The sequence below is a fragment of the Syzygium oleosum genome, unplaced genomic scaffold, assembly GCF_021117445.2.
Source record: "Syzygium oleosum isolate NSW1041296 unplaced genomic scaffold, Sole_v2.1 Sole_v2.09, whole genome shotgun sequence".
Classification (NCBI taxonomy): Eukaryota; Viridiplantae; Streptophyta; class Magnoliopsida; order Myrtales; family Myrtaceae; genus Syzygium; species Syzygium oleosum.
In genome coordinates this window covers 3,359,343-3,385,958 of record NW_026607493.1, presented here as the reverse complement: position 1 = coordinate 3,385,958, position 26,616 = coordinate 3,359,343, and the positions used below count along the sequence as shown (strand labels likewise).

General features: G+C 39.2%; 1 protein-coding gene across 3 annotated transcripts; it reads left to right on the top strand.

The window, feature by feature from the left end:
• The first annotated feature begins 50 nt into the window (after positions 1–50).
• On the top strand, positions 51–23,577 carry LOC115673472 (cleavage stimulation factor subunit 77). Of its 3 annotated transcripts, none has more exons than XM_056314633.1 (23): positions 51–220; positions 319–417; positions 529–591; positions 1,720–1,829; positions 4,474–4,574; positions 4,891–4,952; positions 5,050–5,190; positions 5,314–5,442; positions 12,544–12,590; positions 13,183–13,246; positions 13,502–13,622; positions 14,159–14,217; positions 14,305–14,373; positions 14,871–15,011; positions 15,418–15,482; positions 17,122–17,218; positions 17,899–17,958; positions 18,820–18,972; positions 19,955–20,021; positions 20,108–20,209; positions 20,719–20,883; positions 22,168–22,380; positions 23,098–23,577. In XM_056314633.1, the coding sequence occupies exons 1-23, from the start codon at positions 182–184 to the stop codon at positions 23,256–23,258; spliced, it is 2,328 nt and encodes a 775-aa protein (XP_056170608.1). In that variant the 5' UTR covers positions 51–181; the 3' UTR covers positions 23,259–23,577. The 3 variants fall into 3 exon arrangements, with proteins under 3 accessions (XP_056170608.1, XP_056170607.1, XP_030451515.1); XM_056314632.1 differs by having other exon boundaries at positions 20,108–20,218; XM_030595655.2 differs by having other exon boundaries at positions 52–220; positions 20,713–20,883.
• The last annotated feature ends 3,039 nt before the right edge of the window (positions 23,578–26,616 follow it).

Here is a 26,616-nt window from a genome sequence, read left to right as displayed (position 1 = left end):
CCAGGGCCGATCCGGTTGGGCCCGACGTCGCTAAACCGACTCTCTCCACTCGCTCGGCTGCTGTTCTCTGTTCGCTGTTCGCGCCTCGTTCGAATTCCTCCCTAAATCCCTAAAAAATTCCCCCTGATGATCGAAGAGCCGAAGTGAAAGAGGAATTCGCCGGTCATTCAATCGGGTTCCCATGGCTTCGGCGGAGACTCCCTCCGTTCCAGAATCGAAGGTGCTCCACACAATTCAGCTGCTGTTCGCCCTTCGAGCTTCGGTCGATCGCTTCTTTCTCTTTTTGGGGTTCGACTCTTCTTGATTGATTTTTCGCAGGACAAAGCGGCGGCGGCGACGGCGGCGGCCGATGCTGCGAGCCCCGCGGCCGACAAGTACAGCGTCGAGGCGGCGGAGGCTTTGGCGAGCGATGCGCTGGTACGGTGCTCCCATCTCTCCTCCGCGTTCTTTAGCTGTAATCATCTATGTTCTCTCTTGGAGAAGGGATTGGATCGGTTTTTTCTGAGCGTCGCCCCCTGGAAATTTCAGCATCTTCCCATCGCGGACGCGGCGCCCGTGTACGAGCAGCTCCTGGCAGTGTTTCCAACCGCCGTGAGTTTCTTATATCCCAATGCGATTCGTCGCTGCTCCGCGCGCGAATTGTGCGCTGGTTGCCGAGTTTTGCACTTTGCTTTGACTTCGAACATGGGCTGCAATACAAACGAAGTTGCTGCTAATATACTAGAAGTTGTCTTGCTTTCGGTTCTTGCTGCTTTGACTACTTTTCATAATAAAACAGTGGATAAAGGATACTGGGTTGCATTGTGCTGTCTAGGCATAATTGTTGCATAATGTCAAATTAGCTTTTGTTGTCCGAGCCAGTTTGTTCCTTTTTTTTTTTTTGCACGGACATGGTGTCAGTGGTAAAAGAGCATTATCTTAGTTGCTTTAAGCATGAAAGCAAGCATATTTGCTGATTTTAGGCTTTTCCTTTTTCGTATGGTGCTGGTTGTGAACTTGTTTGATTTATTGTTTTTTATATCTCTTTATTATATGTGGTTTTTTCTGGTATTTGTTAGGGGTGCTTTGGGCTTTAGTTGTGTCATGCTGCAGATGCACAAGATATTATGAATAACTTGGCAGGTTTTGATTATTATAAGTTTCTAGAGGTGGAGTTTTGCTGACCTAAGTGATGTAATTATTCTCAGTTTCCTGGCTGTCCTGATAGTTTGTCGAGTACAATACTAGAATGATCCTACAAATTGCCTTCTTCCTGGCTCCTGTTTCATTTGACTTATTTATGGGAATAATATCCTCTTTAAATCTTAGGTGGGTGCAGATTGTTTTAGACGCCACAATTAGGGCTGATATTGCTTTGTGCGATTTCGATAAAGAAATTGACCATCTCGTGATCAATAGGATTATGGCGATGCTTTCAATAAGTTTCACGAATCTTAGATTTTCTTTGTCGGTGCAAACCTGTATGAGTTGACACTTTCTTCTACGTCTAATGCTGTATCACCGGTATGATTGTGGGAACTTGCATTGGGGTAAAACAGTTGTCACAGTCTCCATAAATCTACTGTTTATTGTGGTTGGGCATCGTGAGGTGATTGTATCGATGTCATAGGTAGAACCTCTTTTGCAAAAACAAGTTTGTTTGTTTCTTTCTGGTGCTGTCTACTTAGAGCTTTGTGGAGCAAGTGACCAATCCATCTGCCTTTGCCCTCCCTTCTCCAGGCGAAATTCTGGAAGCAATACGTAGAGGCTCTCATGACTGTGAACAATGACGATGCTACTAAACAGATATTTAGCCGGTGTTTGCTGAGTTGTCTTCATGTTCCTCTTTGGTATTCCTCTCTCTCTCCTTGTCCGGCATTGGTCAGTCAAGACGTTGGTGCTCATTTTAAGTACACATATTGTGAATGTCTAGATGTTGGTTCTTATATTGGTTATTCGTGCTAAGAACTAATTTAATGGCTCAACCTTTAGATTAGTACATTATGGGTTCTCTCATATTGATTCAATAATGCATCACCGAAAGGTGCATATTTGTTCGATTTTTCGGGGAATAACCCTAACAAGGGGCTTTCATACCAAATTGATGTGGTTGGAGAGGTAAAAGATAACAACTAGAACAAGAACAAGGGCTAGATTTAAGATGAATGGGAGCTGGAACAGAACAGATGTAATCTAGGGTCGATAGAAACCGACAATGTTTATTGAATCAAAAAAATTAACAATAAAGTGATATGAAAGGCTATTTATGCCGGGGTTATAGATGTAAGACAGCATCAACTGTTGATCTAGCATAATAACTTTTAATGTTAACAATTGGAGCCCATTAAAAGTCACATGACTGGCACTAACTGTTTATAAACCTAATAACACAAGGAAAAACTAAATAAAAGGAGAAACACCTAAGATTACTAAAGAGCATAATTCTCCTTCATCATTATACATCGGAACTGTACAAGATGTCACTAAGAGATGTTGGGTCAGTAATTGATTTTGTTATGCCTGCTAGATTTGAGGGTTTAACTAAATGCTTCAGTTGGCAAGTTTTCGTGAAGCAAGAGAACTTTGACTGTTGTGATGATGTGGTACGAATATCAATGATGATTGAAAGGAATTCACCATATCTCATGATTCAACACTTCAAGTCTCGGGGTCGGGTTTTCTCCAACCAAAGAAGAAGGATGCTGACCAAGAAGGATAATGTGGATAGAAAGTAGCTAGTGAAACGATTGGATAAGGCAGGTGAGGAAGCTACTTGAACTTTTGGAGAGGAGATAAAGAAGATTGATTTAGAGAATCTGAGATCATGCCGAAGAGGTCTTCACAATCAAGCTTGATTCTTTCCAACCTGAGGGGGAATGATGTAGGAACATTATACTATTTAGTAATTTTAAGTGTTGTTGTTTTCCTTTGGTCTTTTATTACGTAATTTGGTTAATAAACAGTCATGTGCCAATCATGTGACATTTAATGAGGTCCATTAGAAGTTGTTATTTCAGTTCAAGGTTTGAGATCGTCTTTCGTCTGTAGCCCTAGCATAAATAGGCGTTTAGTCGTAGTGTTATTGTTTTTTCTCATTCAATAAACATCATCACTTTTTATATACACTAAAATTTCTAGATTCTGTGCCAGCTTCAAATCTTCTCAAATCTAGCCTTATTTTTGGCTCGTTTTGCTTTCTTTTACTTTTCCAACTGCTTCAATTGGTATCGAAGCCCCTTGTTACGGTTTTCCTACATTAGAATATCTTCGTGTATCTTATATTCCGGTGTATTTGTAAAAAGAACGTGATGGAGAAGGAATTAGGAAATGTCTTTACTGCTAGAGAAAGCAGCTCCAAATGTGAATTTGAGCTAGTAGCCACGTGTTACATCAGAGATTTTTTTCCCTTTTTTATTATTTAACTTTGCTTATACCGTCTCAATTCATCCTATTTCATCAGATCTAGGATGTGATATGGTTCTGAAGGATGAACTGGATATGGACAGTACCCATAAGATTTCATTCCTGAACAAAAATGCATTTTTAGATTTATTTCATCTGTTCCATGACCAGAACAGGGGGGGATAAACGTTACACCACGATTTTGAATCAGAAGAGAGATTTTTTTTGCTTTCCTTAGATAGAAGTTAAAATGATGTATGGAATTGCCTCAAGTTGCTTGATCGTCCAACTTTGTTGAATATCTTGAACAGAAAACTCACGAAAGAAGAAATCAGTCGTTAGAAATAAGAATTACTGTGGAAAACATTGTCGTGAAGCTTGTCCAAATGATGGGAGAGTTGGGCGGCCCTTGGGCCACTTGCCCATGAACTAGGTCTGTTAGGCAAGATAGGCATGCTGATTCCTGGGACTGAGTTGTTAAATCAGTGTCCTAAGTAGGATCAATGGGGTTTCTGGAGTATTGGGTCCTGAGATTAGAGATCTGGGATATTAAGACCCTAGAAATCTAGAAATATACAATTCAGTTGTAATTAGATGTTAGATGGACCTTAGTGATCCTGCAAATCTCTATTGATTGGGATCAGAACCCTATAAGGATCCTAAAATTAAGACTTGCCTAAGGTTAAAATGGTTCTTTCGTTTTAAAACTGATATTATGAGAGGGTAAGGATAGGATTAAATTTCAACAAAGATGTGCATTTTTTGCAAGGAAAACAGATGCCTTTGGGACTTTGAAAGGTTAAGAGCGCAGGTTGCTTGATCTACATTATCATTTGTATGATTGAAATATGTAACTTTTATATAATTGTGATGATGTTTTGTTTCTCTGTCACAAACTTCTTGAAATGTTTTACTTTGATCTGGATGCCTTAATCACTCCCCAAGAGAAGTCAAGAAGTCATTGAAATTTTAATTGCGTTATTATAACAAGCTTTGATGTTTAATGTTTAAGAATTGTTACACTGCCTTTCTTTACATGATGAAAAGTTAGGAGTTTACAATGCTTGCCTTTCCTAATATCCTTGTTTGTAGGCGGTGCTACATTCGTTTCATTCGAAAAGTCAATGAGAAGAAAGGTGTCGAGGGTCATGAAGAGACTAGGAAAGCATTTGATTTTATGCTTGGTTATGTAGGTGCGTTATTTCCTTCAAGCCTTTTGGTACGATGTATCGTAGCATCTAATTTGAATTTTTTGGAAATTTTTTATCTTCCCTTTTCAAACAGATGAGTTGCTAGTATATGTTCAGGATAGGGGATTGGCTAACAGAACTAACAAGTAAAATATTGAATCTATATGTCCCTATTTTACTGGAGAGGTCTATTTGTGATTTTAGGCATGGATTACTTGCTGACTCGGGTGTGTTAATATGAGATTAGTGCTCATCTTATCTCTATTTTAATGAGGAAGATTGAAGGTAAGTTAATGACACGTGTTGCATGTTTTACTAGGTGCTGACATAGCATCTGGCCCAGTCTGGATGGACTACATAACATTTTTGAAGTCACTGCCGGTGCTGCAATACTCTCTTCTCCTTTACACCTTGGTTTTGAAAGGGGTTTACCATATGGATGTTTTCCCTTTGTCCTTAGCACGAGATGTCCTTGCAGGCTCTAAATGCAGTGGAGGAGTCACAACGGATGACTGCTGTGCGCAAAGCATATCAAAAAGCTATTGTCACTCCTACCCATCATGTTGAACAACTTTGGAGAGACTATGAAAACTTCGAGAACTCTGTCAGTCGTCAGTTGGTAATAATTTGCTCATAAGATGGAAAAGTAACAGTGCCTTTTGATTGCTAACAGAAGTATGTGTTAGATGTATCTTTTGATGGTTGAGAATTTCACAGGAAGATTTATATTATGATTTACCAGGCCAAGGGACTCATATCTGAATACCAACCAAAGTATAATAGTGCCAGAGCTGTCTACAAGGAAAGGAAGAAATATGTTGATGAAATTGATTGGAATATGCTCGCAGTTCCACCCACTGGGTCAAGTAAGGTAATTTCGTCCTATTTACTAAATGCACCTTGCAATTTTGGCTTGTGTATGAGGTAAAAAGATTCGAGGTCATGTTAGACACGTTTCTCAAGTTGATTGGAAATAGTGAGTGGCTTTGATTGGAAATCGGCCCTGAGATTTTCACAAAGATGTATTCTCTTGTCTATATAGTATTTCATATTGAAAGCTTTTGTGAAGGTGTGAATGAAAAATTCTGAGGATCTAGTTACCTGGCTTTGTGTCACTTTAGTTCATGAGGCCTGTCGAGAAGCTTGAAGCTATATCTCTCTTTGGCATAAGTAGTGTGACAATGATAAAAAGGTCTAGAGAGTTAGGTCCAAATATGACAAAATAGGATTACATAATATTACACAATCAATGTACGCATTTACTATGATACGATTTCTTGTTCTTAACGCTCCCACTTAAGCTTGTACATATATACCTGACTTGGGCACTTCTGAGAGCCTTAGTGGATACGTCAACTAACTGATCATTAGTTTTGACAAACATAGTCCTGATTTCTCAAGACTAAAGTTTTTCTCAAACAAAGTGACAGTTAACCTATAGGGGTGTGTAAAGGAATCGGGAACCACCTAGAACCGGATCGGACCGGATAGGCCCAGAATTGGCGGTTCCCGTGAGGATCGGTCCAGTTCCTGGTTCTAATTTACTAGAATCGGTGAGTACCGGTCCAGTTCCCGGTTCTAGGCGTGGAACCGCCCACCTGCCCACTCAGACCGGACTGGTAATATATATACATATATATATAATTTTTAAGAAAAATTTCAACCAAAAAAGAAAATGAAAACTGAGAAATAGAGAGAGAGAGAGAGAGAGAGAGAGAGAGAGGGAAAAGCTTGTCATGTATTCACAACTAGTGTCCAATACATATACCAAAAATTAGACCTAAAGGTCCTAAGGACCACTTTACCCTTTTATTACTTCTAACACTCCCCCTCAAGCTGGAGCATAGATATTAATCGTGCCCAGCTTGTTACAAATATATTCTATCCTCCCATTACCCAAAGGTTTAGTAAAAATGTCTCGCAAGTTGTTCACTGGTTCGAATATGATTGGGAATGATCATTCCACTCGCAACTTTTCCCGAATACGGTGACAATCAACCTCAATGTGTTTTGTTCTCTCATGAAACACGGGTTGGAAGCTATATGCACTGCAGCTTTATTGTCACATCATAGAGTCATGGGTACCGAAGCCTTGAAGCCTATCTCAGTCAATAACTGTTGAATCCACACTAATTCACATGTCACTTGTGCCATGGCTCTATATTCTGACTCGGCACTCGAGCGTGCAACAACATTTTGTTTCTTACTCTTCCATGATACTAGATTTCCTCCAACCAAGGTACAATAGCCAGTAGTTGATCTTCTATCATCTGGAGACCCTGCCCAATTAGCATCAAAGAATCCTTCGACTTTGCTATGACCATGATTTTGGTAAATAATTCCTTTTCCTGGAGTCTTTTTCAAGTACCTCAATATCCGAATAACTGCATTCCAATGAGATGTACGAGGAGAAGATAGAAACTGGCTTACCACACTAACTGGAAAGGCAATATCTGGTCGAGTGACTGTGAGATAATTCAGTATTCCCACCAGTCTCCTATATCTCTCTGGGTTATGAAGAGTTTCTCCTCCCTCAGCAGCTAGTTTGACCCCTTGTTCCATGGGTGAATCAAGAGGTTTTGATCCCAACATACCTGTCTCATTAAGCAAATCCAGCACATATTTTCTTTGTGATAGAACAATACCTTTATGTGACTGAGCAACTTCAATTCCTAGGAAATACTTCAATTTTCCTAAATCCTTAGTCCTGAAACTGTTCTGAAGATAAATCTTTAGTTCAATATACCAATCAAATCATCTCTCGTGATGATAATATCATCAACATACACAATCAAGAACGGTTTGCCTCTCTGTGACTGTTTATAAAAGAAAGAATGATCATTTTCACATCTAGACAGTCCAAAAGAAAGTACAGCATTAGAAAATCTTCCAAACCATGCTCGTGGGGATTGCTTCAAACCATATAAAGACTTTCTTAATTTGCAAACCATAACCCCAGACTCCCCCTGAGCAACAAACCCCGGAGGTTGCTCCATATAAACTTCCTCATGAAGAGTACCATGCAAGAAGACATTCGTAACATCAAGCTGAAATAAAGGCCAGTTATATGTGGCAGCAAGGGATATCAAAATACGAACAGAAGTAAGTTTGGCAACAGGAGAAAAAATGTCTAGATAGTCAACTCCATAAACCTGAGCATACCCTTTTGCAACAAGTCATGCTTTTAAACGAGCCAGAGAACCATCGGGATTGACTTTCACAGCAAATATCCAACGACAACCAATAGCAGTTTTGGCTGAAGGAAGAGGTACCAAGTCCCAAGTCTGATTAAACTGGAGAGCCATTAGTACTTCTTCCATTGCTGTCCTCCAGCCAGAATTTTGTAATGCTTCAGATACAGATTTGGGGATAGGATATTGGTCCACAGTAGATAGAAAGGATCGAAAAGAAGGAGAGACAGAAGAATATGAGACGAAGTTTGCAATAGAGTGTTGAGTACAAGTACGTGTACCTTTGCGATGAGCAATAGGAAGATCAAGATCAGATACAAGAGGAGGGTCAACTAATGGCGGATCTGGAGCTGAAGATGACGTAGTAGTGTCATGAGCAAGGGGGGAAATAGTAGCTACTCGAGGACGTCGAGTATAAACCTGGAGAGGAGGTGGTTCCTGTGTACCAGTAGTTGGAGCAGGTGACCGAAGGGTAGTCACATAGAAGTCTTCATCAAACTCAGAAACAGAAATTGGAACATCATGATAAGGCGTGGATTCGAAGAATGAAACATCAGCAGTTATAAAGTATTTTCTCAGTAATGGAGAATAACAACGATATCCCTTTTGAGTACGAGAATAACCCAAAAACATACACTTGATAGCCTTGGGATCAAATTTTGACACTCCAGGTCGATGATCAGGAATAAAACAGACAACCAAAAATACGGGGTGGTAAGACAAACAGTGACACATTTGGAAACAAAGTAGAAAAAGGAGTACCACATTGCAAAACAGAAGAGGGCATGGGATTGATGAGATAGCATGCAGTTAAAACAGCATCACACCAAAAGGTTTTGGGAACCTTCATTTCAAACAACATGGATCTAGTAACATCCAATAAGCGTCTATTCTTTCTTTCAGCAACACCATTTTGTTGTGGTATATCAGGACAGGAAGATTCATGGATCATACCATGTTGAGTCATAAAGTCAGAAAAAGGTGCAGAAAAGTACTCTTTAGCGTTATCAGAACGCAAAACTTTAACCTATACACCAAACTAAGTATGAATTTCATATACAAATGCACGAAATATAGAAAACAATTCTGAACGATTTTTCATTAGATATAACCATGTTACCTTGGAATAGTCATCAACAAAAGTAACAAAATATCTGAAACCCAGATTAGAAGCCACATGACAAGGACCCCAAATATCTGAATGAACTAACAAAAAAGGGGACGCTACTCGTTTAATAACTCGTGGCGGGTAACTAATACGATGTAATTTGCCCAGTTGGCATGACTCACACTCTAAATTAGAAAGGGATCTAAAACTAGAATCTAACTTCTGAAGGCTATGTAGAGAATGATGACCAAGTCGACAATGGATCTGATGTAATGCAACACTAGGACATGCAATGGGAGGAGCGTCTTCAAGTACATACAACCCCCCTGCCTCATGTCCTCTACCAATCGTCCTCTTCGTAGCCAGATCCTGAAAAATACAAGAATCAGGGTAGAATGTTACTGAACACGGAAAGTTTTTGGTTAATTTACTGACAGACATGAGGTTAAACGGAAATTGAGGAAGATAAAGCACTGAGGACAATGGCAAGGAAGGAGTTGGATAAACTGTGCCAACCTCATTAACATGTGTAGATGATCCATTGGCTATGGTTACCTTGGATGAAGATGAAGTAAGAGAGGAAAATATACCCGAAAGACCTGACATGTGGTCAGAAGCCCCTGAATCAATGATCCAAGGACAAGAAGCAGCTGAAAGGCATGTAGTCGCATTACCTGTCTGTACCAAAGTAGCAGTGGAAGAAGCAGGCTGTGAAATCTGAGACTGGGTGTACCGTGCAAACTCACCTCAGTCATCACAGGATTATTCCTCTCAGAATCACCCATCCTTCAATATCCCAGCAGACCGTATACTGGCACAACAATTCAGCACTTCAACAGACCATATACTGGCTCCCAAGCCTCGTCAACGTTACCAGCCTTCCTCCGCAACTCCACCAATCCATAAACCATAACCCGATTGATCAAACATCCATAATCTAAGGTCTAACAACCAAGCAATCTAACCTGGCCAGTATTGAAGAGCGACAAAAACAAGCAAGGCAACAACGACAAAGATAGTCCAAAGAACAAAACCACTGCAGTAACTATGAAAAGGCTAAGAACACCTTCCCGCCAACTTTGAAATCCATCTTGAAGAATTTTCATTTGCTTGTCATTCCATCGAGGGACAATAACACATGCTGAAACTACTGGCCAGTTTCACAAATTTCTTGCATAAAGCAATTCCAGAGGAACAAAGGAGGAACAGAGGGGGAGAGACCTTCAGTTCACGGAGCCAAGGAGACCTTCAGTTCACATCAATGGCGAGGAAACCTCCAATCACCAGGCTCGTGTGACTCGCACGACCTGAATTACGCGAGCTGGAGCCTCGCGCAAGCTAGGTCGCGTGGCTGGAACCCCGTGCGAGCTGGAGCCCATCGCGAGCTGGGTCGTGCGAGCTGGAGCCAGTCGCGCGGCTGGAGCCCCTCGCGAGCTGGGGTCACCGGCGACGGCGACGGCGCCGGCAATGGGTTGTTCCGGCGGCAGCGGCTAGGGTCGGGGCTCTGATACCATGAGAAATAGAGAGAGAGGGAAAAGCTTGTCATGTATTCACAACTAGTGTCCAATACATATACCAAAAATTAGACCTAAAGGTCCTAAGGACCACTTTACCCTTTTACTACTTCTAACAAAAACCATAAAATTCCTAATTTGAAGCTCGATTCTCAACTTCCATCAACTCACGGCCGCGCTTCTAGCCGTTCATTGCCTCCCTCTCTCACTCTCGGTCACCTCCATTTGTGTGAAACTTGGTGGGACCAATTCCACGGACCACCTGGGAACCGGACTGCCGGTGCAGTCCGGTTCCCAGGTGGTCCGTGGAACCAACGGGTGGTTCTTGGTTCCAATTTCTTGGAACCGGTCCTTAGTGGGCGGTTCCCAGTTCCATGTGGGGAACCGCCCGCCTGGACCATGCTCACTCCTATTAACCTATATGTGTTTCACCTTCTCATGAAAAAGGGATGCAAAGCAATATGCATTGCTTCCTGATTATGACAGAATGTCATTGCAACTGTGTCATACCCATTTCTTTTGATAAATTTCTCAACCAGATCAACTCAAAAGTGGTTACTGCTGTAGCTCTACATTTAGCTTCTGCGCTAGGGCGAGCTACAACATTTTGTTTCTTGCTCTTCCAGGAGATTGGATTTCCTCCAATGAACATGCAGTATCCAGTAGTGTGGATCCCAATTGAAGGGACAACCAGCCCAGTCAGCATTATTGTAGCCAACTATCTGAGTATGACATTTATTCCGATACAACAGTCCGCTGCCAGGCGCACCTTTAACATACTTCACAATGCATCCTAGCGCGTTATTGTCAACATCCATTAACTGACTCACAACACTAAAAGCAAAATTTATGTCTGGTCTAGTAATCGTGAGATAGTCCAGCTTACCAACCAATCTTTGGTACGTTGCGGGGTTGGGAAAAGGCTCCCCCTCACTTGGTAATAACTTGACGTTTGGAATCATTGGAGTAGCAACGGGCTTTAAATTTAGTAATCTGGTTTCCTATGTGATTTTCAACTCATAATTTCTTTGAGATATATAAATGACACACTCAAACTGAGCGACCTCAATCCTGAGAAAGTACTTCAGAAGCCCCAAATCTTTGGTGTTAAACTGTGACTGCAGATGAGCCTTCAGTTGAGTAATGCCAACTGCATCATCTCCAGTAATAACAATATCATCAACATATACGCTAGAAGTATACGTTTCCCCCTTTAATATATGTAAATACGGAATGATCTGAATGACTGTTTTTGAGACCAAATCCCAGAACTACAGAACTGAACCAACATCTAGATGGATGGGTGAATAGTACCTCCTAGTCCTAACAAGCAGCTTGAATATCGCAAGTTTGATAGGTTGAAGGGTGCTTTACTTAGCTATAACTTTCTGTGGACTTACTTGATGTGTTCTTTCTTTAGAAACTTGCATTACGGACTGTTCCCATTTTTAGAGGGAATTTTTTGTTGAATTGCTGGAACAATATTGAGGCATGTGACAAAAAGTTAAGAAATGGAGACGAGATGTGAGGCTAAGAACTACAAACTCACAAGAGAAAGATTTGTTCGGAAAAAAATATTCATGGTGCTGACCTCAACTGAATTCTAGTTGCGCTCTTTGTTTTTTGATTCATGGTGGACCTATTACGTGATATTCTTTTTATGAAGTTAAAAATTTTCCTGCAAAAGTGAGTTTTGCTTCAGATGGGTTACAATCTGGTTAGCAAAGTTATAATGATTTTATGCTTCCTGCTAGAAGATCTAGTTATTTATTCTTTAGTTTAGATGAAATAGTTGTCCTGTTTCAGTCAGTAAGATTGCTAAGACAGAACGTAGGGAAGTGATAATGAAACCAAATAGAATTTTTTCGGCTTCGCACAACAATTCTTAACTGCAGATTCGGCAGCGCGCATTTCTATGGGGTTAGTAACTATAGAATGATTTCTTAAAGTGCTTTCTATAATTTGTAGAATTAGTATCAGCTAGCACCATTACTTTCAGCTATCTGAAAAGTATGCTAACACATTATCCTCTTGTTGAATTTTCTTGTTTCATAACAAGAACTCTCCTATCGATTTACTGGTTTTCTTTTCTTGAATTGAGTTTCTCTCTAATCCAGTTGTTACGAGTGATTTTTAGTTTTATTCTGCTTTTCTTTCAGGAAGAATCGCAGTGGATGGCTTGGAAAAGGCTTTTAGCCTTTGAAAAGTGAGTGATTCTTCCTCAGTGCCCTTGTCTTGTATATTGTCATGTCTGGAATTTTTGTCATTGAATTTGCAGAATACCATGGTTGCACGACCGAGAACGCTTTAAGTTCATGCAGTTGCCATAGAAAAACATTGAGACAAGATAACTAGTCGAACAATTATCTTGGTGTTGGTGAAGATACATGTGATGCATCCTTCAATATCTTGTGAGTGGGGTATCGTTCTTTAGTGTGAATGTGATGTGGACCCTCATTCTTCAAACTTCTGTAAGACCTTTTTAAGCATGGATCCAAAGGTGCATATTTTTTTAGCCAAGTTCTAGTCCATGGGGATTAAATGCATTGAAAGCAAGGACCTTTGGTTACGTTGTACTGATGGCAAATTGAAGCAACCTTGTTGACCACACCTCTCTTTTGCTTTTATTTCATTTGTATGCAATGTGGACTAAAAATAACACTTACATTAGCATAAACTAAAGCTACTGTCCACTCTTATCGGGACGGATACAGCAGGTAAACTGGTTACTGCATATTTTGTCAATTTTTAAGGATGAGCAATTTGCATCTATTTAATCAAATGTTATATTATTGCAGGGTGAATCCTCAGAGAATAGACACCATATCTGCCAACAAGCGCATTGTATTTACTTATGAGCAGGTATAGGCTGAAATCTTTAGTGCAATTCATCCAGATTCCATTTTTGTTTTTTAGATCCTTCTGTTGAACGTTTTATCTGATTCTCTTGAGAATATATTTTGGATGAGTCTTGATTATGATTGTCATACTCTTGACAAACCATGGCAGTGTTCTGAAGGTGGTTTGCTGACCCCTTTTCCAGTTGCATGTTTGTGTCACTAATTACAGTCGATTATGTTAAAAAATTGATGGCTCATTCATTCTGTTTGATCCCAGTGTTTAATGTATCTATACCATTATCCTGATATATGGCATGATTATGCGACATGGCATGCAAAAAGTGGTTCCATGGAGGCTGCTATTAAAGTATTTCAGCGAGCATTGAAGGCTCTTCCTGGTAAATTTGATTCTTATTTTCATGCAAATGAAAGAACTGCTTGATGGTCTCTGTTTCTCTGGACTTTGTTGTTCCTTCTGCTTTCTAGTATTATAAAAAAGGAGTTTGTTTTTGTTGTAGGAGAATGAGATAATAAAAAATTAATAAAAAAGAGCAACTTGCTGAAGCCTGCAGAGTATGCTTATAGCATTTCCTTTTTGCTGTGAGGATGAACAGGAAATATTTAAATTGGCTAATCAAAGCATGATTTTAAATTAAAAAAGGGGCGTCTTTGTCTTTTTATTATGCTTCTCTCATAGCCAAAAGTGCGCACAACTTTATTGCTATTCCCTGGCATTGACGAGGATCTGGTCCAATAATAATAGAAACCAAAGCGAGTACAACTATGACATGGTCCATTTTAAAGTTTTCCACGTCGTTAAAAGCTGAAAATACCACCTTCACTTTCCTTTTGATGTTTGGCTTGTATTTGAGGTTTTCTTCACCTCTCAAATGCATACAGAAGTTTAAGATAATATTATACATTTTACTAACAGAATCTGAGCTACTGAGGTATGCATATGCCGAGCTGGAGGAATCCCGTGGAGCAGTTCAGGTTTAGATGATGAATATTGTTTTCGTTTTTTGAAGGTCCATATTTTTTTGTCATCTCTAACTACTATTATGTCTTTTTTTTGTGAAGGCAGCAAAGAAAGTGTATGAAAGCCTTATAACAGATGGCACTCATAATGCTTCTCTAGCACATATACAAGTAAGTGATTTTACCAATCTCATGCATGATTTTTTCAGTTGGAAAGATGTAATAGGTGTGACCAAATTGCAGATCTTGAAAATATGTCAGCCCACTTTAAATAGTATTAGTTGATTTGGATACTTGAGCACAACTACTGGGGAGTGGGGATTAAATGTCCAATTTCTTGAGTCTGTTTTTCTGGGCTGCAGTCTGCTGGTCCAGACTGCTTTTATTGGTGCCAAGGAGTCCAGATATGAAATTGTTTTGTGTCATGATGTTAAGACATCATGAGTAATCACACGAAGCTTCACAACATCCTTAATGTTCACCCTTTGTGATTATTTTCCTACTGTTTGTTGCATGGTTTTGGTCACTACCGTGGGCATTTTTGACATAAATACTGTGGTTTTGCCCTTGCAACGCGGTGTTTGGCATATATACTGTGGTTTTTTACAATAAGAATGTCTATGAGGAACAAACTGTGTGTTTGAGATTAAATTGTGTATAACTTGCAGTATATCCGATTTTTGAGGAGGACGGAAGGAGTTGAAGGTGCTCGCAAGTACTTTCTAGATGCTCGTCAATCACCGAATTGTACATATCATGTTTATGTCGCTTATGCTACAATGGCCCTCTGTCTTGACAAAGAACCCAAGGTTGTACTCTCCTTCCTAGTGTTTTGTATCGAAGTTTCTGGTATCCGTTGTCTCAGCTTGCTTTACACTAAGACAAACTGAGATTTGTCTGCTGAAATGATGCTCAGTTTTCTCCATTTGTGAGTTGATCGGAAGCCTAATCCTTTCTGATTACCAGTTCATGTGGATTTAAGTTTCAACTCAATGCATCATAGTGTATTTTTGTAATTTAGCTCTTGCTCCATACTATAATGTTTGATATGCACCATTCCTTTCTGTATGTGCTGAGTGTTGTTACTAGTATTTTGGACAAAAATTCCTTGAATCCCTACATTTTCATTTCAGTAATCAGAAGACGCGATAACTTATAATTATCTTGACACAACATACCACAGGTCCAAATTTATCATTTCTGTCATTTATTCAGGTAGCACATAATGTCTTTGAAGCTGGAATGAAAAGATTTATGCAAGAACCGGCATACATTCTCGAGTGAGTTCAACTCTCTGAGCTTGCAAACTTTAGATAATCATGCGTTGGCCATTTCATTATGAATATGATGTTTTTGTGATGTGTTTGATGAAGCTTCATGTCAAATAATGCAAATGATATACTACACTTAGCTCAAAGGTAGCCTGGATATGGCTTTCCCCTGTAGCATACATCTTGCAATATTTGGCGTCCTACATTTTTACATGTTTACGGTCTCCTGTTTTCCGTGGTTGAAGTTCAACTGATTCTTTCTTTGCTTAGGAGCAAGTAGTATCATGTTTATGAGCTTTTCAGGTGATGTAGCTATCATGCTCAATCATAAAATTATTAAAGATATAAGCTCTGTTCTAAAGGATAGAAAAATAGATTATCTATTGCTTTATTTCAATGTGAAAGCTGAATAATATGTAGAGATAGGGGCTGTCTGGCATATTGTTGTAGGTTCAGCATCATGAGCTTGAGATTATAGGAAGACGAACAAATTTTGGCGGGACATCTGCCTATATTTAACCCAAAAGCAATAAAAATGTAACGTCTGTGCTATTGATCTTGCTTTGATGAGGCTCCAAGAGGATGCAACCTGATGCGATTTGCATATGTAATAGATTATCGTCTGAACCATAGAATTTTTATAAACCGCTGCATCCACTATACCAAGAAGCCACAGTGTAAAACCAACTTCTCTGGATATGGGTACTCTCTTCTTTAAGCTCTTCTTTCCAAGCAAACCAATAGTTGTATGGTGGATCACAAAAATGCAACTTCCTTCTTCCTTTCCATATGAGGTGCCTGTCAAGTTCTTAACTCTGTCACCACATCCGATGGTAGCTTCCACCTTGCACGAGAACATCTATTGACCACAGTGTCTCTTCTCTTTTGGAGGTGATTAAGGTTATGTTGCATTCCTAGATAGCACCTTAATGAAGAAATCCACTCTCATATTGATATGGACCGCCTTCCAATCCATATTGTGACGGAGGGGATCTGAAAGAGATGTAACGAAGGAAGATGAAGATTATAGATGTTGGCCTTGTTCTTCAATAAAAATTTGTCCAATAGCACTTTTTAACAAAATGATTGGCTATTTAAATCCCATTCTAGCACTAATCTCATCCATACATGAAGCTGCAAGACTTACTTTGGTCAGATGTCTCTGTGGAGAGGAAATATCGGCAAAGTCACTTTTCTGCGAGGTCTCTCCATTCAGGATGAGCTGAACCTTGTATACATGGACTCTCTTGTATATTGGGACTCTAGCCAAAGTTGAAAGAAAGGACTTCTTTAACCTATCAACCCATCCATCTTGTTTCAAGTTATTATCGATGGGTTGCCACTAGTACTGACATTCAAAGGCTCTCCTTTTCAGTCATAACTTCCCAGGAGCCGTTTAGTTACAAGGTTCCGCTTGAAAACCTTCGTTGATGAGGGATCAGGGTTCAGCCAAATGATGGCCACCCCTTGCCAATGCCGAAACATTTAGATCATGATGTCTTTCTCCGTCTTTTTGTCAATTAATTAGCGTGATGTGCCTCTCTGCCCTCCAACAAGAACTCTTTTGAAGAGCTTCTAGTCTTATTATTTAGATTTTTATTTCCCTGATTCCACTCCGTCAGTAATGAAAATATCTCTACCTTTACAGATATGCAGATTTCTTGTCTCGCATGAATGACGATAAGAACATCCGCGCTTTATTTGAGCGTGCATTAAGCTCACTGCCAGCTGAGGCATCTGCTGAGGTACAATTCTTTATCTGTAGGAACAAAGAAAAGGAGGATGTGATATTTCAGCCAATCAAGGGGAAAAAAACACATTTAGGTTGTTAGAGGATATCATTGTTTGTTAGTGGAAGATCAATGCAGCAGTGACGAGTTAGGTAGAATTGTTCGTTGATGATCTGATAACAGTCTTTATGCTTCTACTGTTTAGTTATTGTGGAAATTTTAGATGGAGAGAAATTCTTTTTCTCATTCATATATACTACCTCTTTACATTGTTATATTTATAGACTAATACACAGAGGAGTCCTAGCAAACAAAGCCTAAATAGGAGAACAGCTACAATCCCACGATTTGTGGGATTTAACAGAATAAAAAAACTCTTAAATAGGAAAAAATCTACTCCTATCAATCAGTCAATTTTCCTACATATTTTCAGCCATATAATCTGGATATTTACAGCTCGACAGTTATTAAAGATGTTAACTTTTAATCCTTGTAACCTAGCTTAACAAGACTAGGTTAAGAAAGCTTCCATTGATCACATAATTCCCCTGGAAAATTACTTCCGAAGCTTAAGAAGGCATATTATGTGACCTGCATAGATATGTCTATGGTAATACTGTTATGAAACTACTTACGTTCCATCCATATACTTTTTTTTAGGTTTTCTCTTTAACGTCATTCCCTTGCTTTGCTAGGTGTGGAAAAGATTTGTCCAGTTCGAGCAAACTTATGGAGATCTTGCTAGTGTTTTGAAGGTAAATTTGATTGACTGTCTAACTCCTCCCCCTCTTTTATCCCCTTCCTCTTGAGCAATGGACTGGCACGATCATGGACTGCTGTCTCCCTTTGTCAACTGTATGTATGCTTCCCCAAACACAACTAGGGTTAGATGGTTCTGTTCACTTACCATAATTTGGTTGCTTTACAATTTTCCTATTCATTTCCTCTTGTTGGTCCAACTGTGTGCCAATTGGTTCGATAACTTTCGATCATTTTAATAATATGTAAAACTTTTTTCTGGATCTGAACATACTATTACGATTCATCACCTTAAGAAGTTCTGGTAAATTATTTGGCAAATTTTGTCTGTACTGGGATAATGATAATTCCTGTGTATGACGCTCTTTATTGCATCTTCCTTGACCATTTTCTCATAGTTGTGGAAGCACTGGCACTTGTCAAAGGGACCGGTGTCTTGGCATAAAGCGTAAAGGAGTTAGAACTTTACAACTACGGTTTTTGTTAATGCGAGAAAGCATTTGAGTTTCTAAGAAAAGAAGGAAGCTGTCTTATGTTTTTTTGGTCAGAAGTTGTCTTATGGTTGAATACAAACAAATTTCTGCATTATTTTCAAAAGAGTCTTTACCGAAATCCTTGACACAATTATCCTGTGGAGCAAATCTACTAATTCTTTTTAACTGCTGCACGATCTCTTTGATGTCCTAACTTGAAACCTTAAAGTGGTCTTCAGGTGAGTTTGTTGTATTGTTTGGATAGATAGCTATTTCTGGTAATTTTGGTGGATGATGCTGGATTAAATCCTACAGATTTCATATTTTAACATATACTACTTTAACTGCTGGAATATTGATCCTCAAGCATCTTGACCTTCGTAGGTTGAACAAAGAAGAAAAGAGGCGATCTTTGGAACAGTAGAAGATGGAGGATCAGTATTAGAAGGTTCATTACAAGACATTGTGTTACGGTATAGTTTCATGGATCTTTGGCCGTGCTCTTCTCGGGATCTGGATCATTTGTCACGTCAGGAGGTATCTTTAGCTTGAATTCCTTTTAGATAGTTTGACGTAGTGAATGTTTTTCTTTTTCCTCATCTTCATTTGTTTCTTTCTACCCTTATTGCAATGTCACTGCTTTTAAAAAGATATCACATTGGCAAAACATTTCTTTCCAGTCCGCGCAATTAATCTATTCAAATTCTCCATTCTTTCAGAAAACTAGGAGTGTGTTTGGGGGAACTGATTAAAAGTACCTCTTTAGTATGCCTCCAAATTTTGATTCCCATAAAGAGAATATCTTAAGAAGCATTGAAAATCATCTGAAGCGTCAGTACTGTTTGTTTGTTAAGTGTTAAATATTAAACAAAAGCGCAATAATTAACACAACAAGAAATAATAGGTGTTGTTAAGTAAAATGCAGAAGTCACAATAACCATTCTAAGTATCTGTAGAAGTAATTGTTTAAACAATGATACCCTAGAATCTTCTGCTGAAGATGGAAGGTGCCAACATGATTGGTTATTTTCCTGTTTCGTTTCTCATCTATTCTTTTGCCCATCTGTAAATAGTGTGTCACTACTAGGTCGTGAGTAGTTACCTCTGCTGATGATCATGTTGATGTTTGCTAAGGATAACTTTACATTACACTGCCTGTGCTGGTCAGCTAGTAATTTCCTATATTCTGCAGTTCTTTCATATTATAACTGAAAGCATAATGTTGTACTTGGTGAGAGTGGCATCAAATTGTTTTGCTGAGATTCACCTTTCATAAAAAGGTTATTGCTTTCTATAAAATATTCACGCTAGTCAATTAGAAGTAATAAGCAGCCTTGTTAGCTCTAAGGTTTCAAGACGTCTTCGATGTGGCTTTGGGGATTTTTATCTTAAGAATGTCTCAATATTATATAACATGACTTCATAGGGATGGTTAAGGTGATTAATGGTTGAAGGTAGCTGAAGATGACTTTGTGCCATTGCATAGTTTACTAATCGAAAAACATATTCTATTGTTCAGTGGCTATCTAAAAATATCAGCAAGAAATTAGAGAAGCCAACTCTGCCCAGTGGACCTGGATTTGTTGGTGAGTGAAACTGATCTTGTTTTCTGATTCGGTTTCGTTTTCATTTGTTTGCTTGGGGGTTTATCTTCATGTCCATCTTCTTTTAGATAGGGGATCGTCCGGCCTGACAAGCACTTCAATTGGATCTGCGGATATTATACGTCCTAATACATCTCTTATGGTGATCTACGACCCAAGACAAAAACCTGGTACGGGGTGTTAGTATGTTGTTGCGACTAAGTTTGGATATTTGGTTCTGAAAGCACAAATTAGGGTCGTAACCTTAGAATTCACAGGTGCAAATGATGTTGCTGCTACTTGCTTGTAGAGAGTAATTTTCTATAGCATGCGGATCTCCTTTATGTATTTCTATGAGCATATAAACTTGAATATGATCGTCAGATCATGTAAATTTACATGCAATGTCTGTGTGTGTATGTGCTGTGGCAGTTGCTTTCTCTTAAATTATTCAGTTTATGTGGAACAGTCATCTGAGTTGGAGGTTAATCCACTGAATATGCCACATGAAATAATTGTGGCTAGTACTCGAATAGTTTCGAAAACACTAGACCTCAGCTTGGACCTGTATAGTGCAAAATTGTGAGTATTTTTAGGTGGTAATGTTGCTTTTCCTTCGAATATGAACTTTGTTAATGGAAGCTGGTGCTGCTTGTGCTGCTTGTGCTTAGTGCTTGAGTTTATGTTGTCATAGGGACAGTCCTTTTGAATTCCGTGGGTCCTGGAGTTTCTGTTCCTTCTAGCAACTTGCCAAACGCCATTGTGGGAAGTGCAGGTGGCAGCTCATCCAGTGCATTTGATGACATATTGAAAGTGACTCCACCTGCATTGGTGGCATTTTTAGCAAACTTGCCTGCCGTGGAAGGTGAGCTTTCAACTTATTTCCAGTTGTCTGTTTCTTGCGACACTTTATCCTTATAATTCTCATGTTCGTAGGAAATAGATCCTTGGGCTTAACAGCTAATTTGCATCTTCAATCTGAGATAAAGTTGATAGCCTTACGTGTAATAGGACAGTTATAATTGCTGTTATCTGTTCATCTATTGTCCTGTTTGAGTTAATGCTTTTGTAAATGTGACCTTTCCTTGAACCGTTGCTTTCATTTGTTAGTTTCTGTGAAGAGTATCATAGCTTCGCTCGGGTTCATATAGATTGGGAAAAATATTCTTACGATTAGGTAGGAACTACCCTTAATAAAGAACTTGCAAACCTGTTTGTGTTTCAGTTGGGATATATTGGATATACTTGGAGACGCTGTGTTGTCTTGCTAGTTAAATTTGTGAGAGACATTTAGTAAGCAAATTGAACAATAGACTGAAAACCAGTAATCTTTTTGCAATAGGCACTTGTTACATACATCTTGATTAATGGTCAGTGGTGATTCTCTGTCTCAAATGCTTTTGTTGATTGTTTCTTGGATTACATATGTTTTGCAGTGTTTTCATGTATTAGTGCAAATATTAGTTGTCAGCATCTATGCTAAAGTATATGCTTATATAAAAGTTTGAGCTTTTCAGGAGGTGTTATTTATTTTCTTTTAGAGTTGACTCTGTCTCTGAAAGCCTTGCTCCTGTGAAGATATTGTTCAAAATGAATTTCCTTCATTGAGGACTTTGAGTATACTGTGGTGGTTTGTTAATTTAAGTTGATTTTCACCAAGATAGAATGAGTCAAAGTAATATAAAGAAGACAAGCATAAGTAAAAGAATTAGTTTTTTATATGGAGAGCTTTGGTCGATACAAATTTAATTGCGGGTAGAATGTGATTAGCATGCATTTTATCAGTTACAGCCCGAAAGATGGAAGATTTGTGAGTACAATGGTATTGATAGGAAGACAGAAGGTTGAGGCTTGGAGAACTAGAGTAAACTCATAAGAATGAAAAATACAGGTGTAATCACTTTTCTTTCTACCGCGCTTACTTCTTTTTATCGGAGCTGTCGAGAATGTGGGTTGACATCATCTTCCGCAGTCAGTTCTCATTTTAAACTATTTAATATTGTAATTTCATGGCAGAGGGCACCTTTATGTCATCATCTTTTCTGATAGTTTTGTTATAAGACAGACTTTCATTTATGGTGTTTCTGTACCGATATTTGGTGACATCTTTCTGCTGGAAACTTTGTGATGGAGTGATGTTGTGCTCCAGGACCAACACCGGATGTGGATATCGTACTATCTATATGTCTGCAGAGCAATATACCCGCCGGGCAGATGGGGAAATCTGGGACTATGACAAAGCAATCGGTCCCAGTTCATGCTCCCAGTGTAAGTGAGGTGTCTGGTTCAAGCAAGTCCCGTCCTATGCCAAGCGGTTCCTCTTACAAACAAACAGGGGATAGGCAATCTGGAAAAAGGAGAGGTTTGTATCATAGGTCTGCAGCTTTTTCATGATTGTTCTGTCATATTTGTGGCTAATATGATGTTGCAGGTCTAAGCCATGTGTCTGACTGTAGAGTATTGAAATATCACGTTGGACATTGTCCTATAGGGATTGTATAACCTCCTCTTGGCAAAGTTTACTGTGCTCGTTATATGCATATGAAGTGCTGTTAGAAACCGTCGTTTTACCCATTTTTAATTCCTGGTCGTTGTCCGACCAAAAAAAAAAAAAAAAAACTCCTGAGCATTGCTCCTTCAGAGTATTAACTGCTATGCACTTCCACAATAGAAGAAGACAATCTTCTGGACCTAGGGATGTGGTCAAACTTCACTTGGTTGTTGCTTAAAATTTGAAAAACTGCAACAGTTGCACATTCGTTTATGTTATATAGATAGTACTTTTCATATAATTGTGTGCATGTGGGCGCACATACATATGTGGATACAGTGTGGCTAACGGCTCGCAGGAGGTTATAGCTCCCTCATTCTAAATGATTGAGAAAAATATCTCAAAACTAAAACACTAACATGGGAGATGTGGTATGTCAGTACTCTCCTTTGACGTGACTTTGACATGTATGTAATGCATTTGCGAGAAGCACAATAGGAAGTCCTTTTTACATTTTCCTGTTTTTTGGTCTGAACCTTAGCAAGAGTTTCTTGCAGCATTGATGAAAATGCTTTTAATGAATGTTAGGGCAAGACGACGATGATAGTGTGACAGTTCAAAGCCAACCACTCCCAAGAGATGTTTTCAGGATACGACAGATTCAGAAGGCTCGAGTTACTTCTTCACAAACAGGTTCCACATCTTATGGGAGTGCATTCTCAGGAGATCTCTCTGGTAGCACTGGCTGAAAGTACTGTTGCTCTGATTGTTTAGTTTAATATTTATTGATCGTCTTTTCACCCGAGTTTTTAGATGAAGACTATATAAGTAGCTTAAAGCGTCTCAGTCTTTTCCAGCTTGTTAATGGTAGTTGGATTTTAATTTATTGATGACAGCTCTTTCTAATGCATTCCCAGCTTGAGGCTTATTTGCTATAAATCCACTTTTAGCTGTTGATTTTATTCCACACTGAAACCGAGATGGTGGTTTCTAATACAACGAGATTGACTGGAGTTCATACAAATTGTAGCAGTTCTTTTTATTGACTAGTGTCACTACTCTTGCGTTTCAATTTCATGGCACTTAGCTCTTGTTTCATATTCTCTAGTAACGATTGCGCAAAGTGTTCCAGCATCTTTACAATTAGTAGTTGGCTAAGAAATTGATCACAACTGCGGCCAATGATGTCGAATTGAGGTATAGGGTAATATCCATGGTACAACGAGGAATCTATTTTAGTAGTCGCTGTTTTTGGAATGCCGCGTTAATTCGGTCAGTTATCTAAGGCTTCTTTCAACGGATGTAGAAGACCGACTTTTGTACTTGTGCTCTTTTTATTTGATGCGACGATCAAGAGCTATCGGCTGAGAAAAAACAATGCAAACAAGATCCTTAAACCAGATTCTCCAGCAAGCTATAATTCACATGGGCTTCTTCTATGGTCAGGTGACCTCAGCTGTAAGTTGAGGCAGTTCAATTCAGGCAGCACGCCCAAAGCTTATTCGTAGCAAATCGTATTCATCAAGAGTGAAGTGGATCTCAATTTCAGCAAATCCTTGTTTTCCAAACGAAAGTTAAATTTCACATGAGAAAGACCCTGAACTCAGTGCTTGAAACTGAACCTTACGTGTGAGACAGCATGGGCAGGCACCAAGCCATTGACTTTAAAAAAAAAAGAACGTTAGGACATCCATCTTTCTTCCGTTCATACGCACGTTAGGCCGACATGATCCCGGAGAGGTATGTCGACTTACGGTGCTTCAAGTCCCTCGAAAACACAAACTAAAAAACCTGGAGCTAATTGACTTTTTGGTCTTGTTTTCGTCCATGTATATCTCCCCTCCCCCGTTCCTGGAATTTACGTGAAAAGTGTCAAAAAAGTCATAAACCTTTTGCATTGATGCCAATTCAATCTTAAACCTTTTGCATTGGTGCCAATTCAGTCATTCGACACGTGTATAGCTATTAGCCAGAAGGATTGAATTGGCACTAATGCAAAAGGTTTAGGACTGAATTAGCACCAATACAAAATGTTTAGAACTGAATTGGCACCCAAAAAAGGTTTATGATTAAATTGGTACGAATGCAAAAGATTTAGGACTAAATTGACACCAAAAAAAATTTATGACTAAATTGACATCTATACAAAAAGTTTATGACTTTTTTTAACACTTTTCTCTGAAATTTATGATTGGAGTGGAATGACTCATCTCTTCTTTATTCTTCCAGTTTGGTGCATATTCTCATAAGCCCATCTCTATTTCGCCATTATATTGTAGTTCTGACTTCATGGCATGTGGTTAGGTCAAACACTTCCTGGAATCGAAGTCCATATTATCAAAATCTAAACCTACTTTTCGTGGGTAGCGTCAACGCGCGCATTAAAGCGATTCTCACTTCATATTGCCGAGAGATTATGTTATAAAAAAAAATTGACCCATCGTCAAAAGCTAAATGTGCATAAAGTACCTTATTTAGAGAGGTTATGTAAGTCCTGAAGGGATTTCATGTTCGATGAGCTAAAATACTTTTCCTCCATCCAACCCGTCATGCACTCGACGACAAACTTGGATCAAAACCAAACATGAAAAAAACAAAAAGAAAAGGAAAAGGAAAAGGAAAAAGAAAAAGAAAAAGAAAGCACTTTATCTTCTCCTATTCGTGGACGCGTGTTATATATACACACACGCATGAATTAAATGCTCACCTTCCGGCCATGAGAGAAATTAAATGCTCATCGCTCTCTCAGATTGACAGTTGCTTTCACTATCTTGTCATCTTCAAAGGCCAATATGAGCTGTGGAATGCGAACCCAAGTCCAAATTCGATCTCCAAAATCTAGAGCAGTCAAGCAATGGGGCTCCTATTCATGTCATAAATGATTTCAGACACGTTATGTTGCGTGGACACCAGAACCCACGAGTCGGATGACTCGCACACGGTTGCTACACTAGGCCCCCTTTTGATGCATGCTTAACGGGTCTTTTGGCCACCTCTAGTCCCCACGTATCACGGAAAACATTCGTGCTGTCATTGTGCTGTTTACTTTGCTATACAGTTTGCAATGATGTGATGCGTTGAAAGTTAGCAGCTGATTTCTGGCTGGAAAATGAAAGTTTTATCTTTGGAATCGTTGGTGTCGAGCAATCATTTCCACGGCGTAGGATCTGTTGGATAAATTATTAATATAGTCTAAATAATATGTTCACATACAAGCTTAATAGGTTTAAAGCATGATTATTTTGGGCCCATATAGGCTAAAGCCCAATAGCTTACATATAAACTCTAGGGTTTACCTACGCTGGAGGTAATACTGTTGAGCGTTCCAAACTTGACGTCTCTTGGTGTAATGCTTCAAGCAAAACACTATCTACTCTTTCAAACTCATAATCTTCAACAATCTTGAAGTATTAGATTCGTGTATTGGATTTGAGCAAGAAAGGTGTCTACTTGAAGATCTCGTCGAGACGATCGCAGGTATTATTTATTTTCGATTTCGACGGTGGGATCAGCCGAAATCTTTGATTCAAGAACCCAGAAATTAAAGCCAATTTCAGAGGGTGAAACCACTTGGATCTTGTTCTACTCGTCGATACGAGCGTTTTGAGTGGTCACTCGCATTGAACGGAGGTTGGACAGCTGAGATACAACAACCAGAAGTCCGGCGATTTTTCGGCTTCAGCGAATTTCCGGTGACTTCTCGGCTTCCAGCAACAAGAGCAGTCCATCTTAAGGTTTTTTGGCACTCCGGATTTGTTTTTGGGGTCTATTTTGGCAAACTCCACCTCTACAGAGCGGTTTGACCAAGGTTAGGGCTTTATTCGACTTTGTGAGCTCCGAGGACTTCAAGGTGCACTCTTTCTACGTCTTTGCTCTGATTAAAATGGCAAAACATAGTTCCTATGATATTATCAAGCTGCAATCATTTGATGTCACTGAATTTCATGGTTGGAAATTGCATGTTCAATTTGGCATGAAAGAACGTGAAATATTCTACACTGTACTGAGTGATTTTGCATCTACCACTAAAGATGTTGATGAATATCAATGGAACAAAGATGAAGATTTTTGTAGAGATTACTTGTTGACCTCTTTAAATCCTCGTCT

Bases quoted from the DNA above. Each gene is read 5' to 3' on its own strand.
- LOC115673472 (XM_056314632.1), top strand. From the start codon at position 182: ATGGCTTCGGCGGAGACTCCCTCCGTTCCAGAATCGAAG. The intron at 5,191-5,313 runs GTAATAATTTGC...ATGATTTACCAG, and splicing joins ACTCTGTCAGTCGTCAGTTG to GCCAAGGGACTCATATCTGA. The intron at 15,483-17,121 runs GTGAGTTCAACT...CTACCTTTACAG, and splicing joins GAACCGGCATACATTCTCGA to ATATGCAGATTTCTTGTCTC.